Source organism: Silurus meridionalis, chromosome 8 (genome assembly GCF_014805685.1).
Source record: "Silurus meridionalis isolate SWU-2019-XX chromosome 8, ASM1480568v1, whole genome shotgun sequence".
In the NCBI taxonomy this organism is placed as follows: domain Eukaryota; kingdom Metazoa; phylum Chordata; class Actinopteri; order Siluriformes; family Siluridae; genus Silurus; species Silurus meridionalis.
Window position 1 is genome coordinate 19,713,552 of NC_060891.1, and position 16,272 is coordinate 19,729,823.

At 39.2% G+C, this 16,272-nt stretch overlaps 1 protein-coding gene across 1 annotated transcript; it reads right to left on the bottom strand.

Moving 5' to 3' along the window:
• Window positions 1-1,719: 1,719 nt before the first annotated feature.
• Window positions 1,720-15,485, bottom strand: vash1 (vasohibin 1). The gene is made up of 7 exons (XM_046856091.1): window positions 14,410-15,485; window positions 12,501-12,589; window positions 12,262-12,318; window positions 10,749-10,823; window positions 7,648-8,029; window positions 5,696-5,805; window positions 1,720-3,017 (listed from the first exon to the last, which is right to left on the bottom strand). Exons 1-7 carry the CDS (start codon window positions 14,752-14,754, stop codon window positions 2,945-2,947), a joined length of 1,131 nt encoding a protein of 376 aa, XP_046712047.1. The 5' UTR covers window positions 14,755-15,485; the 3' UTR covers window positions 1,720-2,944.
• Between the last annotated feature and the right edge of the window lie 787 nt (window positions 15,486-16,272).

A 16,272-nucleotide genomic window follows, 5' to 3' on the forward strand; every position in this document is an offset into this window, starting at 1 on the left:
ATCTACTACAAAAACTATCCTAAAAGAGGGACTACACAAAACCAGGTATTGGTCTTAATATCTTCTACATAATGCCGATTAAATAAAAAAAAAAAGAAATGCTCAGAGCAAAGTTTGGCAACTTTTTTTTTTTAAGCTAAAACAGATTTTAAAAAAAGAGTTTAGTACAAAATTGTAAATTTTTATCACTAGTGTGAGGCCCAACTTGGTATTAAGAAAAATAAAATCACTTAACGGTTGCTCCAAAAGTATGTGTAAGCAGATATTTCCCAAATGAGAGCACATGTTCAAGTAGGTCAACAATTTATCAGGTTAGTCCTCATGACACACACACACACACACACACACACACACACACACACACACACACACACACACTTTGGCATTCTATTTCCTTCCCAAACTATTAATTACTAATGGAGAAAGAATTCCCCCATTTTTTGTTCTCATATCAGTTTCACAGTGTGTCACATTCATATATTTTTCTTTTCCCCAAAGGTTTTTTGCTTTTAACCTGTATATAAGAATTAATTTCTCTCCTGCAGAGAATAGATTTAATTTATGACACAAAACTCTACAGGTCTATAAAAGTTCAGGATCAACATTACTCCATTCATTTCTGATTTACTTTTATTCAGCTGAAAAGACTATTTCAGGCATTGTAAATATTTCACTTGAAACTGTTTCCTGAAAAGGAAACCCTACTGAAGAACATTTATTCGCTCCATTAGAGGCCAAGGGTCTGTGTCAGAAGATCTGTAGAGACAATGGAGTTGTACTGCCTTTTCACCAAAATATTTCCCAACAAGAAAATCTCATCTTGAAACTTTTTTTCTCTAATTTTGTACAATACTTAGATTTGTTTCATTATTATAGTTTTTTGTTCATATTTAAAAGCTTTGTCATAAATACCAAACTATGGATCCTTAACAATAGTACACTGGCATAAAGCTTCTTACAGGCTTCCACAATAAATCCTTCGAGTTTTAAATCCAGCTCAAGACATCAATATAATCTGTTTTCTTTTTTCCTTTGAGCTGATGAGTTTGTCAGTTATGCAACATCTGGTCTGTATATTGTCTAAATTCAAATGTTCCTTATTGAGCCATTTCAGTGTTATGGTATGTCTGTGGATCTCAAGGTTTTCTTTGATCTTAAGAACTGCAAACAGCTTTTATTGTGGAAAAGAAAAAAAAAACGCCCAGCATTCAGCTACTTTTCCACAGCTTTTCTTACAAGTTTGTGAGAGAGAAATACTTTGGCGACTCTCTGATCATTGTTGCATGTTTGAACAATGCTTGTTGCAGCCTCACACAATGGTGCAAGCAGGTGCTGAATGACTGAACACTTATGTGTCACAATTGTGAAATCCTAAATTGAGTTGTTAGCTCATGACTTGATTAAAGGTTTGTTAATCTTCTTGAAGCTCTGGTCTAAATACAGTTTATTAAGCTTAGCTGTGGCGGAAATGTCTTTCAGTAGTGATTTGTGTTTTTCACTCCCACCACCAGCACAACCAAACATTCGGTGGCAATGACTTACATTTAAAGATCATTAAAAATGAGCATCTAAATGACAGTTTGTCTGATTCTTTAACAAAAACAGATGCTAATTCATATTCCGCAAACTGATTCCATCCACATTTACTTTCCTATAGGGAAATCAAATCTCTTTATCTTGACAAATCTGCTAGGTATATTCAACTGCATTTGAAAATGGTTAAAATGTCAACGTTTAATAATAATGATAATAATTAAAAAAAGACCCACAATCTGCATTCAATGCTCCAAATAACACATCTATTATAAAAGTAAGAAAAAAAAAAAAAACCCTCAGTCAAATGTGGCTGTTTAAATAGTGGAAATAGATAAGGCTAATGCTTGGCCACACTGGGATTTTCAGTCCGATTCTAAAACCTTTCTGTCCACAATTAAATGGTAAACTGATGAAAAAGATGGCATGCGGAGAGTCGGACTCGACACCTTCATATCAGTTCAGTCACTTTTTGAGGCTTCTTGATAACTGTGGAGTACATCCACTGGACTGTGACAGTTAAAAACAAACACGGAGCACGGTGTTGCTTGTGTACTATACAAAGCACTCATACATGTTAAAAAAAAGATAATACAGAAAACAGCATCGTAACACGTCCCACCATCTCAGAACTGAAGAGATCACAAGACAGTTACGCATCAGCTTTTCCAAAAAAAAAAAAAAAAGCTCAGTTTCATCATTCTCTGTTCACACTGTGGCATTTTTATGTTTGTCCATGTTGCAGAGTTGATTCAAAAGGCAGTCTGAAACAGATTAATGTTAATGTGGTCTAGTTCTAAATAATATTCAATCTCTGATCAGAGTTCAGCAGAGAGACAATACACTGGATTTGCCTCTTCTACACATTACATTTTGTATATTTGGTTCACAGAGGCAACAAGGACATGTGTTTTAGATTGTTGGTGTAACCAGCAACTGTCTGCCTTCAGCTGATCTGAAAGATGCGTTGACTGTTGAGCAAATCAGACCCTGCGAGCCGCGCTACCAGAAGAGTGGCTTGATTGTGAGGCTTTTGCAAGGCACCTGACAAGTGAATTAAAAAATAGTCGGTAAAAAAAAAAGAAAAAAGATCAAGATAATCAGGTACACACACACTGCCGTATATACACAGTCCGGAACTCGGTGTAAAAGTGGTTCCTTGAAATGGAGCTGCTCAGCTGACTTATTAAAAGTGACATGGCATCACTGGTTTGGAAAATTTGACTTTACTACTGCTTCGCACAGTTTGTCCATGGTATATAGTCTGGCGGGTTTAAAAACATTTTGTCCTTAAAAATGTCTTTTTTTTTTTTTTTTTTTTTCGTCGTCCTGGTCAGTTTATCTACCAAAAACAGTTTGGCTGCAAGACTGGTTCTTGGGAACTGTATGGTTCATATGCAAGAGACCTCGCTCACACCCTGATCTGGTATCCATTCATATCAGCTGAGGCTTTCGAATCCAGAGCCTTCTTGTCACCCGATAGCCTAGAACAAGACAGAGAAGCAGGCAAAAATTTAATTACCGTTTAAAAATTAAACTTGTCTTTCATCAAACCAAAGCAACAATGTTTTCTGGATTTTTACAGTTCTCCTTGTTAACATTTATTAACATTCCTTCAATACACTTTTCATTACATTAAGGAACATTCTAAAATTCTAAACGTGAAAAACGCAATGTGCCTTCTTCTAAAACCCCAACTCAGTAAACACATTAATAAAAAACATGCTATGCACATGAGTCCAGAATACGACCTGTTAATCATTCTTCTGTTTAGGAAAAACCTGTTTAGGGGTGGCCCACATTGGATCATCTGTCTCCATACCCCCTGTCCTCCACATCTGCCTCTTTCAACCCAACTACCTGCATGTCTTCCTTCACCACATCCATAAACCGCCTCCTTGGTCTTCCTCTTTTCCTCTTTCCTGATGGCTCCATCCTCAGCATTCTCCTACAGATATACCCCATGTCCCTCCGCTGCACATGTTCAAACCTTCTCAATCCCTCCTCCCTCACCTTGTCTACAAAATGTCCTACATGCACTGTCTCTCTAATAAACTCATTTCTAATCCTTTCCATCCTCATCACTCCCAACGAAAACCCTAACATCTTCAGCTCTGCTACCTCCAGCTCCACCTCCTGTCTTTTACTCAATGCCACTGTCTCTAAACCCTACAACATCGCAGGTCTCACAACAGCCCTAGAGTATGCTTTATTATTAATGTGTAAGCGTTTTTCATGTTAAGCATTTTAGAATGTCCCTCACATGAATGTTCCATTAACATATGTTTCTTTTAATTTGCTTCTTCTATGTAAACATTTTAACTGATGTCATTTACAGTCAGAAATGTGTCAGAAAAAAATAAATGACGTACACTATATTTCCAAAAGTTTGCGGACACCTGGTCATAAGTATTGTATCTGCTTTTTCAGCATCGCATTCCAAATTTAGTCCCAATTTGCTTTTATAAATCTCTCCAATCTTTTGGGAAGATGTTCCACTAGATTTTGGAGTGTAATTGTGGAGACACACTCAGACACTGTGTTAGTAAAGTCAGGTACTGATACAGGTGAGGTGAGGAGGCCTGGGGTACAGTCAGCATTGCAATTCATTCCAAAGGTATTCAATAAGGTCTCTCTAGCAGGAGAACTTTCACTCCAACCCATGTGAACTTCATGGAGTTTGCTTTGTGTATGTCGACATTGTCATGCTGGAACAGATTTGGGTCTCCTAGTTCAAGTGAAGAGAACATTTTATACTACCGCATCCGAAAACCCTGTACAATTGTCTGTCTTCAAGCATTGCAATAACAGTTTGGGGAAAAACAACTATGGCTGGAAAAAACAGGTGTCCCAATAACTTTGTCCATATAGTGTTTGATGTGTGTACTCATGTCATATCATATACGGCCAAATGTACATGGACACTAGATTTTGTAATGCACTCATGAAGATTTGTGTCTATTCAGCTGAAAGAGCATTACTGACGCCAGGCTTTGATGTTGGGCGAGGAGGCCTGAGGTGCAGGGCTCAATGTCAGGGTTCTGTGCAGAACACTAAATTTGGTCTACTCCAAATAGGCAGGACATTTGTCTTTGTGAAGCTCACTTTGTGCACAAGGGCACAGTCATGCTGGAACAGTTCTGGCCTCAAGTGAAGGGAAATTGTAATGCTACAGCACAGAAAGATATTCTGTACAATTATGTGCTTTCAGTTTAGTGACCGTTTGGGGAAGGGTGGTGGTCAGATGTCCACAAACTTTTGGCTATATAGTGTACATCATATACCAGATGATACACTGATCAGACATTTTTTTTTATCCAGATGTCAGACTCCAGTGTGACAGATGAGAGCCATCAACTAATCAGGGTTGAGAGTGAAAAGAAAAACAAGCCAAACCAAATTTAGAGTCCAATATGATTAATAAGAGGAAAAATGGGTCCAGGAACAATTGTGATAGCATTTATACTGATCAGGCATAACATTTTGACTACCTGTCTAACATTGTGTTGGTCCGCCTTTTGCAGCCAAAACAGTCCTGACCTGTTGAGCATTTAAACCATTAACTTCTTCTGAATTGTGTTGGATCGGACCACACAATTCAGCCTTTGCTTCCAACGTGCATCAGTGAACCTCGGCTGCCCATGACCCTGTCGCTGGTTCACCACTGTTCCTTCCTTGGACCACTTTTGATAGATACTGACCATTGCAGACCAGGAAAATCCCACAAGAGCTGCAGGTTTGGAGAAGTTCTGACCCAATCCATGTTATTCACTTCACCGGTCATAATGTTATGTCATAATGTTATGCCTGATTGGTGTTTTTATTACCCCTAAAAAAAAATAGGGGGAACTACATGATAGCTAATTTGATCATTAACCCTTGTCGTTGAATTGGTTTCTTTGCTCTGTTGCAAATGTCTTTCACAGAACAATAGTCATGCAATGGCTGACAAACGTGGTGCGTTTCTTTGTATTATTGTACTGAAGTGTGCTGCATGTCTATTTGAGTGGATAACACCCATATCCCCGCCCTCTTGTTTGACGGACAGCTAAAGTCCTCATACGGTTCAGAAAGACTAGGAAAGCTCTGGGGCTTTCGAAACCGCACTCAGCTCTCATGAGCAGTTCTAATTAAAGAGAACAAATTCTTTGGAGCATAATACCTCCTCTCGTTTCGGCTGGTCTTGCGCATGGGACTGCCTGGGTTTCGCAGCGGGGATCCCATGTCTTTCTTTCGGTCCTTAGTGGGTGAAACAGGTGCAGGCTTGCCAATCTGCAACACATTCATTACCCTCGGTTAATACATTTTTTTCAAAATGAACATGAACAGATGCACTTGTGCCCGAGTTCAGATGCCATACTAACAAGTGGAGCATAATCACTCAGTATTTTAGACCATCTAATGGAGGAAGGCATTACTGTGTTCACTTGATACCACTCCTCCGGCCATCCACACCACGCACATTAATCACTTGGAAGTGATGAAGAGCATGCAAGCTCAGTTATACACAATCATATCATAAGAGCAGGAGCAGGAAAGTGCTAAAGGTGGCACCAGGAGAAGAGCAGACAAAAAACCCTTCTCTCATTAACGTTTAGCGTTCAAATTAGGACAATTCAGTGAGATTTCCTTCGTATTTAAACCAATTGATGTTGCCGTGTGTGATGCACACAGAGGAAATGCAATTATGTGTGCAATTATGTATGATGCAAAACAGAGGAAATGCAATTCAATTAAGGACGTTATGTCGGAGTACAATGTTTTCCTATTGCTACCTAGTCTTATTGTGTAGTAGGAAGTACTGCTAGGAAATGATGAGTGCATTAATGGCAAAATGTCAGCATGCATTTAGATCATATGTATTCACTGTACAAGCACACACACTGGATAGCACATTTATGACGTATGTGATTGAGCAATCTACTGAGTGCATATACAATATGTAAATGCACATGTGGTTGCTGTCGTGACTACGATATGAAACTACGATATGTAGTTTGTTGTAGATGTGTTATTTTGCGCATGCATGAGATCGCCGTTTAGTGCCGAGATTCAGCGTTTTATGTCCAACTCCAAGAATTTCTCTTAAATGGAGAAAATCTTGACAATTCCACATATCTAATGAATGAAGAATGAAAATAATTAATACATTGTTACAGTATGCTGAAAAAAGTAAAACAGTTAAGTGGAACATATCTTTAGCAAATTTTATATAATATGTAAAACCACACACACAATTATACATACATCTTTATTACCCAAATGGGGTCTAACAAATGTAAACTATTTAATGACATTTTTCCATTTATTTAATTTTATTTAATCAATTTCATTTGTGCCAATTTAATCAATCACTTAATTGAATCAATATGATAAGAAATGTATTAATTAGATTTTATTTATTTATATATATATATATATATATATATATATATATATATATATATATATATATATATATATATATATATATATATATATATATATATAATTTAACCAAGCAGACATTTTTATTAAAATTGATGTTCACAAATGTTGATTTTAATAAACTGTGATGATAAAAAAACTATTAATCTTTCGTTCAGTGATCACTAATCTTCATTTCTATATTCAGCAATCAACTGCCAGTGTTGTGCATCTCTATTACATACACAGTAAAAGAGATGAACCCCAAATGTAAAGCCACAGCCTGATAAAAGCCATTTCTGTGACAGAGATAAACGTTAGTGCACTTTTAAGTACACCACAGGCGTTCCTGCTGCACTGACGGTTTAATTTCCAGCTTTCTAAGCCACTGACAAGGCTGACAATGCTGTGTTTACACTGTGACTGAGGCAACCGCAACTCAAGCCAGGTTTGTTCCTCCCTCTAATAGATACTGTAGCAAGCACGCCTCCGGGCTGTCATGCTGTCACAGTGCTACACTTATCCACCACATCTGTGTTTATACTTTGGCTGAAGCAGCTGATCACACTCTGGTTTGCAGTGTTCTAAAATAAACAGTGTTGAACATTGCTTTGTTATTTATGTATTTTAGCAAATGTAAATATACACCTGTAGACTTGTATACCACAAGGAATGAAGAATCATGCCTCAAAGAAACCTGTTCCTCACCTTGAGCCTCATGTCACGTGTATGCCTCTCCAGCTCCTTCCTCAGCTCCTCTTTTGACAGCTTTTCTACATCCAGCACCGAGTGTTTCCATTCGATCTGTTCTACGCTGTGCGGGTCGTGCGACACGTACTGACCAATTTTCACTTTGCGCAGTGTGTGCCAGTAACCCTTATAGGCGGTATGAAACTCCTGCAGCAGGTCGGCGAGGGTGCGGTACTCCAGCGGCTTGTACATCAGATCCGCGCGGCGGCTGATCCCGAGGGCCCCGAATCGGCCGCCGCTGTGAATCCCCAACACGATGTGGCGGAAGTGGCTCCCTGAGAACTGAGTTTTAAAGCTAATGGGGAAGCGTTCCACAGCTGACATACTGTTGGTGAGGTAACTGTAGGTCAGGGTAAGAAATAAAAGGTTCAATAGTCTTTTAGTGGCTTAAGGTTTTGTCTGGTTTTGGTCGGAATGCAAGTCCAATCAAAAGCAGATTTCTGACATAAATCCGTCTTAATATCACTGCCTTTTGTGTCGCTCAACATTTTGTGACTACAATATCCATCATGCGTTACATAAAACATCATTAGTCCCCATCATGAGCAACCGATCAGGAATTAAAAGAACAGTATACACTGATCAGGAACAACATTATGACCACCTGCCTAATATTGTGTTGGTCTCCCTTTTGCCTCTGAAACAGTCCTGACCCATCGAGCATTAACAGCATTAACTTCTTTAACAATTTGAGCTACAGTAGCTCGTCTGTTGGATCGGACCACACGTGCATTAGTGAGCCTCGGCTGCCCATGACCATGTCGCCGGTTCACCACTGTTCCTTCCTTGGATTACTTTTGATAGATACTGACCACTACAGACCGGGAACAGCCCACAAGAGCTGCAGTATTGGAGATGCTCTGATCCAGTCGTCTAGACCAGTGTTTTTTGAGCCAAGGTACACTTTTTTTCAATAGAAAAAAAAATCACAAGGCACACTACCAACCAAAAATATAAAAAATGACACTCTGTAGCCTAATATATAATGACAATATAGTCTCGCAATTTATTTATACCCACTCAGTGTGACAGAGCTGATATCCTGGTGGGAATTGAAGAAAGCTCTCAGTCTCTCTCCGTTTTTAGTTTTTATAGCAGTCAGGCTCGAAAAGCTTACCTCACACAGATATGTCGTGGAAAATAGGAGCAATGTTAAAATAGCTTTGTTTGACAGAATGGGGAACTCCTTAGCAGTAGTTGGCTAAAAACTGTCTAAAAGGTAGATCACCAAAGCTTAGCTTTAAACCATGATTTTGTCTCAGTTCAGTTAGTTCCTCCTGCTCCTGCAAAGTCATGTCCTTTCCAAAAGCTGTTGATGAGCTATATGGATCCCGAACCCAGTCAAGGCATTCAGTAGAGGCTGAAGAGAAATAAAAGAACATCTTCTCCTCAAGAATTTCTAAATGTTCACCTATTATCTTGCAGAATGTAGCAGTGTTGACATCTTGCCATTTCTTGGTGAGTGGGAACATTTCAAGGTTGGCAGTTTCCACATGTAGTTGCCAGAGGTGCACCTTTGAGCGGAATCCATTAATTTCATCTGTACTTGTAAGCAGGTTTTCATTTTGACCTTGCATTCGTGTGTTAAATTTATTTAGATGAGGAAAAATATCTGCCAGGTATGCCAGCCTTGCACACCAATCATCATTTGCAAGCAGCTTTGCGTAATCGGACCCCCGTTTGTCAGAAACACTTGAAGTTTCTCCCGCAGCTCATACACATGGGCCAGCACCCTAATGCACGACAACCATCGGACCTCCGTATGCAACAAGGCTTTATGTTCCGCTCCCATTTCCTCACACAAGAAGGCAAGAAGGTCATGTCTTCACAAGGTTCGCACAACATCTTTTAACACAGGAAATAGGTCTGCTGGTAAAGTATTGGCAACGAGGGACTCACGGTGTAAAAAACAGTGCATAACAATCACATTTGGGTTTCTTTCCTTCACTATGCTTACAAAGCCCTTGGTGCGTCCGACCATGGCTGCGGCTGCGGTGCAGACACTCATGCAGTTTTCCCACTTAAGTCCTCCTTTTTCAAGATATTCTGATGTGACCTGAAAAATTTCCTCGTGTTGTTTTTTTCTGGCAATGCCTTGCAAAATAGGTGCACGCCATCAAAGTTTCATATGCATGCATCACTAATTCTCTTGTCTCAAAATACAATCAACACAGTACAGTCAATTAGCTTACCCATTGCCGCCTACTGATATGGAAGAGTAATACATAATTACTCAGACATGACACAGACACTCGAATTCGTTTTAAAAATTTTCCCACCAATTAGGTAAAACTGTATAATTTCCCATGGTACACCAGACAATCTCTCACTAGTGTGCCGCGGTACAGTCGTTGAAAAACACTGGTCTAGACATCACAATTGGGTCCTCGTCAAACTCGCTCAAATCCTTACCCTTGTTTCTAACACATCAACTCTGAGGACAAAATGTTCACTTGCAGCATAATGTATCCCACCCACTAACCGGTGCCATGATGGAGAAATAATCAGTGTTATTCACTTCACAGATCATAATGTTATGACTGGTCGGTGTAGATAGAGAAGCAAATATTTACTACAAAGTGGTTATAATTCCATACAATCTATTCTGTACTCCAAGATGAATCATATACTACAAGATCTTGCCAATTACAGTTAAATTTAATCTTAGCAATTCAGTTAGACCAAACTACTTAAATAATTTGTATAGTATTTTCTATGCTGCTTTGTTTTAAAAAGCTAGACACATTTTTGCATTCACATTAAACATAAGGTTTGGCAAGCAGATCCGCTTTTGCCTTCAAGGTTTGTTTTACATCTTAGATCTCCAAGTTTACACTCATGTGGTATTAAAAACCATATGGAAAGAGTCTTTTCCCAGTGATGCAGCTGACAAATTGTGATGACTATGGGTTTGTGTTTCCCTCCCAAAATCTTCACCTTATCTCACAGCCATAAAACATTTCTATTTATCTGTATTATCCATGTGTTAGGCCAATGCTGTTCCACTGAATCTATATGCTGATATAAGAATGTGTGTAGAAGTCTGTGTGGAAGGATACATTCCAAGGATTACAGCCTCCAAACACTTGATCGGTAGACATTCTCTGGTCATTTCTTTTGCTTTGTCCATTAACCTGTGGCAGAAACAGACAGTGATCTCAAATATCAACATGCTCAGCTTTATCTATTGTTACCCGGAACAAAGGTTTCTGCTTGAGTTATCTCCTGTACTCAGTTTTCCCCTCGATAACACATTCATTTGCTCCAAAGTGTGTTTGTGTGCCGTGTCCTGTTTTTGGGGCGGCATCTAGTCAAGGGTGTATTTCTGTATTGTTCCCAATGATAAGACTTTACATTTTAAATACCTCTGACCTGAATGAAGCAGTTGCTCATGATGAATGAAAGGTAAATAAACATATAAAAATGCTGAATGTGGAACTGAGACAGAGCTCTCAGCAAAGGTCTTTAAAATCCCCCCCAAAAAAAACCCTCAAAACATCTTGCATTAAAAATAAAACACTGACATTTACAGCGGATGACACACATCTAGTGTAATATGATGCTGAAATCGAATTTCCTTCAGCTGATGTCATTGGCCATGTAAGAATTATCAGCCAATCCTTAAACATCCTCAGCTGTTTCCTTTGCATGTTTCTCAGCAGGCCAGAAACAGCAACAGGAACAAGACTCTTGCAAAGATATGAAACCTCATGTGAAAATAAAACCTATTCACATGCTTGTAATTTCCTTCCTAAAAACAGCTCGGATGAGTGTTTCCAGAATAATGCAAGCATTATAACACAACCATCCTGTTTCTACCAGGAAGACCAACTGTACCAGCAATAATGATGAGCACGGTCTATGCTGGGGCCTAAAGTAACCAGAAGACCACAAACCAGCATAAACCAGCTTGGGCCACTATGGGATTTAAATTTATGCTGTTAATTTATTTATAGCGGATTTGTACACTCTCCAGCCACATTATTAGGAACAGTTGTACATTCATGCAATTATTTATACAGGTCAAAAGCTTTTTCATGTTATTCTTTTTAAACATCAGACAGGAAAAAAGTGTGATCTATGTGGCTTTAATGTGGCCATTTGCATACAGAATAATGTAAAAAAGCACAAAAACATCCAGCAAGCTCATACTATTGGTCAGAATAAAACGACCAGAATAGTTCAAGTTAATAGAAATGTAAACAACCACCCTTTACAACTATGGTCATGAGAAAAGCATTTTAGAATGCACAACACTTTGAAAATATACTACTAGTGGTCATTGGCTGCCACTGCCTTTTGCCAAAAACGTAAATCTGAAGCTACACTGGGCACAAATTTGCCTAAATTGGGCAGAGAAAAGACCCAAAGTCCTTGTCATCACCTCTAATCTCTGCTAAGCTGCTGTGGGACAAGGGCCATTGTTAAAAATGCTATACAAATAAAACTGAATTAAACTGGAATGTATACATGATGCTGTGTATTTGGAAAATTCTACGGGAGTACGGGATCTTCGTAACAGTAGGTTTTGAATAACAAAGAATGGAAAAAACGAAAAGGAAAGATACTCACGCTGTGAGAGGTCTGCTCTTTTTGATCTCGAAAAATTGGGTTCCAGTATGATTGTATCTGTTTAAATACTGTTAAGTTAAATACACTTTAACGAAACAGACACACACATCCAGAAACCACAGATTTATGTGGAACAAAATTAAACTCAAAGCACTCAAGATGTTTTAGGTCTAAATCTACAGCTGCAAGATCAATGGGTGCCATTAAATGTGTCGAGTTGAATATTGGAAGAAGGATACTGCAAGTCCCTGATGTATTTCTGTATGGCTTCCAAGCGATGTGGAATACTGGTGGTTGGCTGGTATGTAGGCACAGTAGGTACAGGAATCTGAGGGATTAAAAAGATAAGGCACGCCATTAACACGGGGGTGTAGTGAGTGCAGCTGCAGAACATCTCATTCGCTCTGACAGCAAATCCGCTCTTCAGGGCAAAACTCATGGCCAGAATCCTAATTGCTCACTTGCAAAGGAATGACATTAACAAAGAGACGTTGAGTACGTGCACAGAGCCAGCATTTAAAAGGAAGTGGATCTGTCACATTGGCTACGTGTTTAACCTTCTGGCCCTTTTTTTTTGTCAAAATCACAGTACGTATCTGTTTAAACATAAAACCTGGAATGAAACAAAACATTGGTGCATTTGACAGAAAAGATATGTTCTATTATTGTTGTATTAATCGCAATTGGTCTAGACGGTACACTCTCTGTAAATCTATACTGAAAACTGAATTACAAAGGAGCCAGGAAGTCTGGCACAGGATACTTCATTTTTCCAAACTCAGCAATATTTAAAGCGTATCTTTTTTTAGAGCTCTTGAATAAATAACGTGTCCTTAGGGGTTAAAGTTGTTACTCAGGATTCAAGACTATTCGCTATGTGCAGTAAAAGTTTATACGTGTTAAATGTGAAACCCTCTACTCAGGATTTCGTGTCTTTTGAGAGAAGGGCATGTAAAAAGCATGATGTCATGATGTTCCAACCGCTCACATCATACCCGTCTCTCTGCATAGTCAGCAGTCTGTCATCTGACTCCCAGGACGCTCATGTGATGTACTGTGTGTTAATTTGTTAATGGACAGTACATTTTCCTGACCCTGGTACTGAATCATCTTATCCATTTTAAAGCAGTGGCTTGCTATGCACTGCTGTAATGTATTCAATTCTTGATTGGATACGTCTACATTTTCATTCATTTAGATCTGTGCAGCTTGTGGGTGAGGGTGAGCAATGTGCAGATAATCAAATAATTTTCCCTTCGAGATCAATAAAGTGTGCCGATTCTGATCATGTGGAAATGGATACAGCAATGTGTATGTGAGTGATAGTCAAATCAATATCAATATAGATGTTTTTGGAAGTTCATGTCATCGGAGACTAAAAGTAGGCAAAGACCAGAACAACATCTTTATATTCTCACAGATTTTGAGTGAATATTAAGAAACTAGATATTCAGACTTGGGTTTTTTTTTTCTGTAACTCGCTCATGCCCAAACATTACATGATGATACCGTCTTTGCATTATCATGTTTAAGAATCTCTAATAATGCCAAAAGGCTGAGAATATAAAAGGACAACAGATAAAAGGCGCATACAAAAGGTATAGCTGAAAGAAGAATAGATGACAAATACAACGAAATATATGCAATCGACATAGAGGAGAGACTGTCAAAGACTACAGGACTAAAATGAATACGGTGTGGGACTGAATAGAGAAAGAAGCAGGATAAGTTATAAATGAAAATAAGAATAGAAAACTAAACATTGAAAATTGAGACTATATAAGGATTATATCATTGGTGAAGATCCATGGGCAACCTGGAAGGGATGCCAGTTCATCACTGGGCACACACACACACACACACACACACACACACACACACACACACACTCACACTCAGGAGCATGTGTTTTAGAGGTGGAAGGAAACTGGAGAACCTGAAGGAAACCCATTTGGACACTCTGAGAACATGAAAAAATACAGAGCCCAGATATTCAAGCTCAAGCTCAAGCTCAAAACAGGAAAGTATAAAATAAAAAAAAAAAAAAAAAGCACTGTGAAACAAACTGTGGCTTATATAAATAATAAAGTAGATGTAGAAAAGAGAAGAAAAAAATATATACAGGAAGGTATAAGGAGATTAAGGGACCTTGGGCAGGTCAGTGGCTCCCCTGATCCTCTTCTCCACTTCCTCTCCTCTGGGATGAATCCGGGTCACGTGCCTCCACATCTGCTCCCACGTTTCTTCATTGACAGGTAAGCCTCCCCGGTTTACTATGAACAGAATCCCTCCATCACGCAGATCTTCCTCTCCGTCGTCCTCCTGCTCTTCGTCCCTCTCCTCCACCTCGTCCAGACTGAGGGCAGGCCGCAGCATTGCGATCCCCGGAACCTTTGACTTGGGTTGATTTTGGCAGATGCCAATTCCTGCTTTGTCTATCTGTCTCCTTGGAGACGCGCAGGGATGGACACGCCCACAACACGTGACTGGCATCTAGGGCTCATAGCAACACACCTGGAGGAGTTACCTGCATCATTATCCACTCACAGCAAGGGGGGGAAAGACTACACATTTGTGGAAACGCAGTCTGAAAAAATAATAATAAAAAAAAAATAGAGATTCAATGGAATTATATTTTTGTAATGAGGGAAAAAAACCGGATATTCCGAGTTTCTTTAAGGAAAGATACACGACAGGTAGCAGAGGTTCTGCTTTTATTCCGCCCCCTTACGAAAAGCACCATAAATAAAACAAAAAAACGAATAAAATCGTGTTGTTCTTAGACAAAAAGCATAAAGTGTCCGAAAGCCAGGACAAAACGCGAGCCCATAGGCGACAATAACACGCTCAGTCTCTCCCCGAGGTCCATCACTTCGAGCTCCAAGCGGAATAAATCACACGTTGGAATTCCTCTTACTTACAAACACGTTTTAAACCAGTCCCATATTTCCTTTATCTTTCCCCCAGTCATGTGTTATTAAAGCCGCGAGTCCTTCCTTCACTGGAACACCGTTATCCAGACACTGGTGCGGTTTTAACGCCGGTTACAGTCAACGCCGCCTCGACCCTCCCAGAACTCGCTCCACTGCGCATGCGCCGCTTAAACGGATTACACCAGGCTGAATCCTAAATCCCCTAACTACTCCCTTGTTAGGTGCACTATCTAGGGTGTAAAATAACGCCATGTGTACCCTGAATAGTGCATTACAAATCGAATCCAGCTCTTTTTAGAGTTCAGCCAGGGTTTGGCCAGATCCTGCAGCCTGGGCTCTTAATTGAGCCTGCACTGTGACTAAGAGCAGTGTATTATTATTATTATTAAATCTAAAAATAAGCAGTCATGACAATCTTTTGAAATACCTTATTGACAATAATAATAATTATTAAAGGTTTTTAAATTCTCAGCCTTATTTGTTGTGCTTACTCTACAGCTTCTGTACATTTTTCACTACAATTGCCTTTATATTTATTTGTTGTACATATATATTGTATGCTGTACACACATTTATATATTTATCTGCACTTGTCAATTTGCACAACTGCTATTTGCACTTCTGCTAGATGCTAAACTGCAATTCGTTGCTGTGTACCTGTACTATGCGGTCTCTCTCTCTGAATCAATCAATCAATTAATCAATCATTGGAACACCTGACTTTCCCATCCATATGTTGTTCTTTCCCAAACGGTTATGGCAAAGCTGAAGGCACACAATTGTACAAGGTGTCATTGGATGCAGTGTCATGACATTTTCCCTTCACTTGAACTTGATGACCCAAACCTGTTCCAGCATGACAATGCCACTGTGCACAAAGCAAACTTCATGAAGATATGCATTACATGTGTTGGAGTGAAAGTTCTGAGCTCAACCCTATTGAACATCTTTAGGATTAATTAAAATGCTGAATGCACCCCAGGCCTCCTCACCTACATTAGTAGCTAACTTTACTATCACCCCTGTGTCTGAATAAGCACAAATCTCCACAAGCACACCCCAAAATCTAGTGGAACAT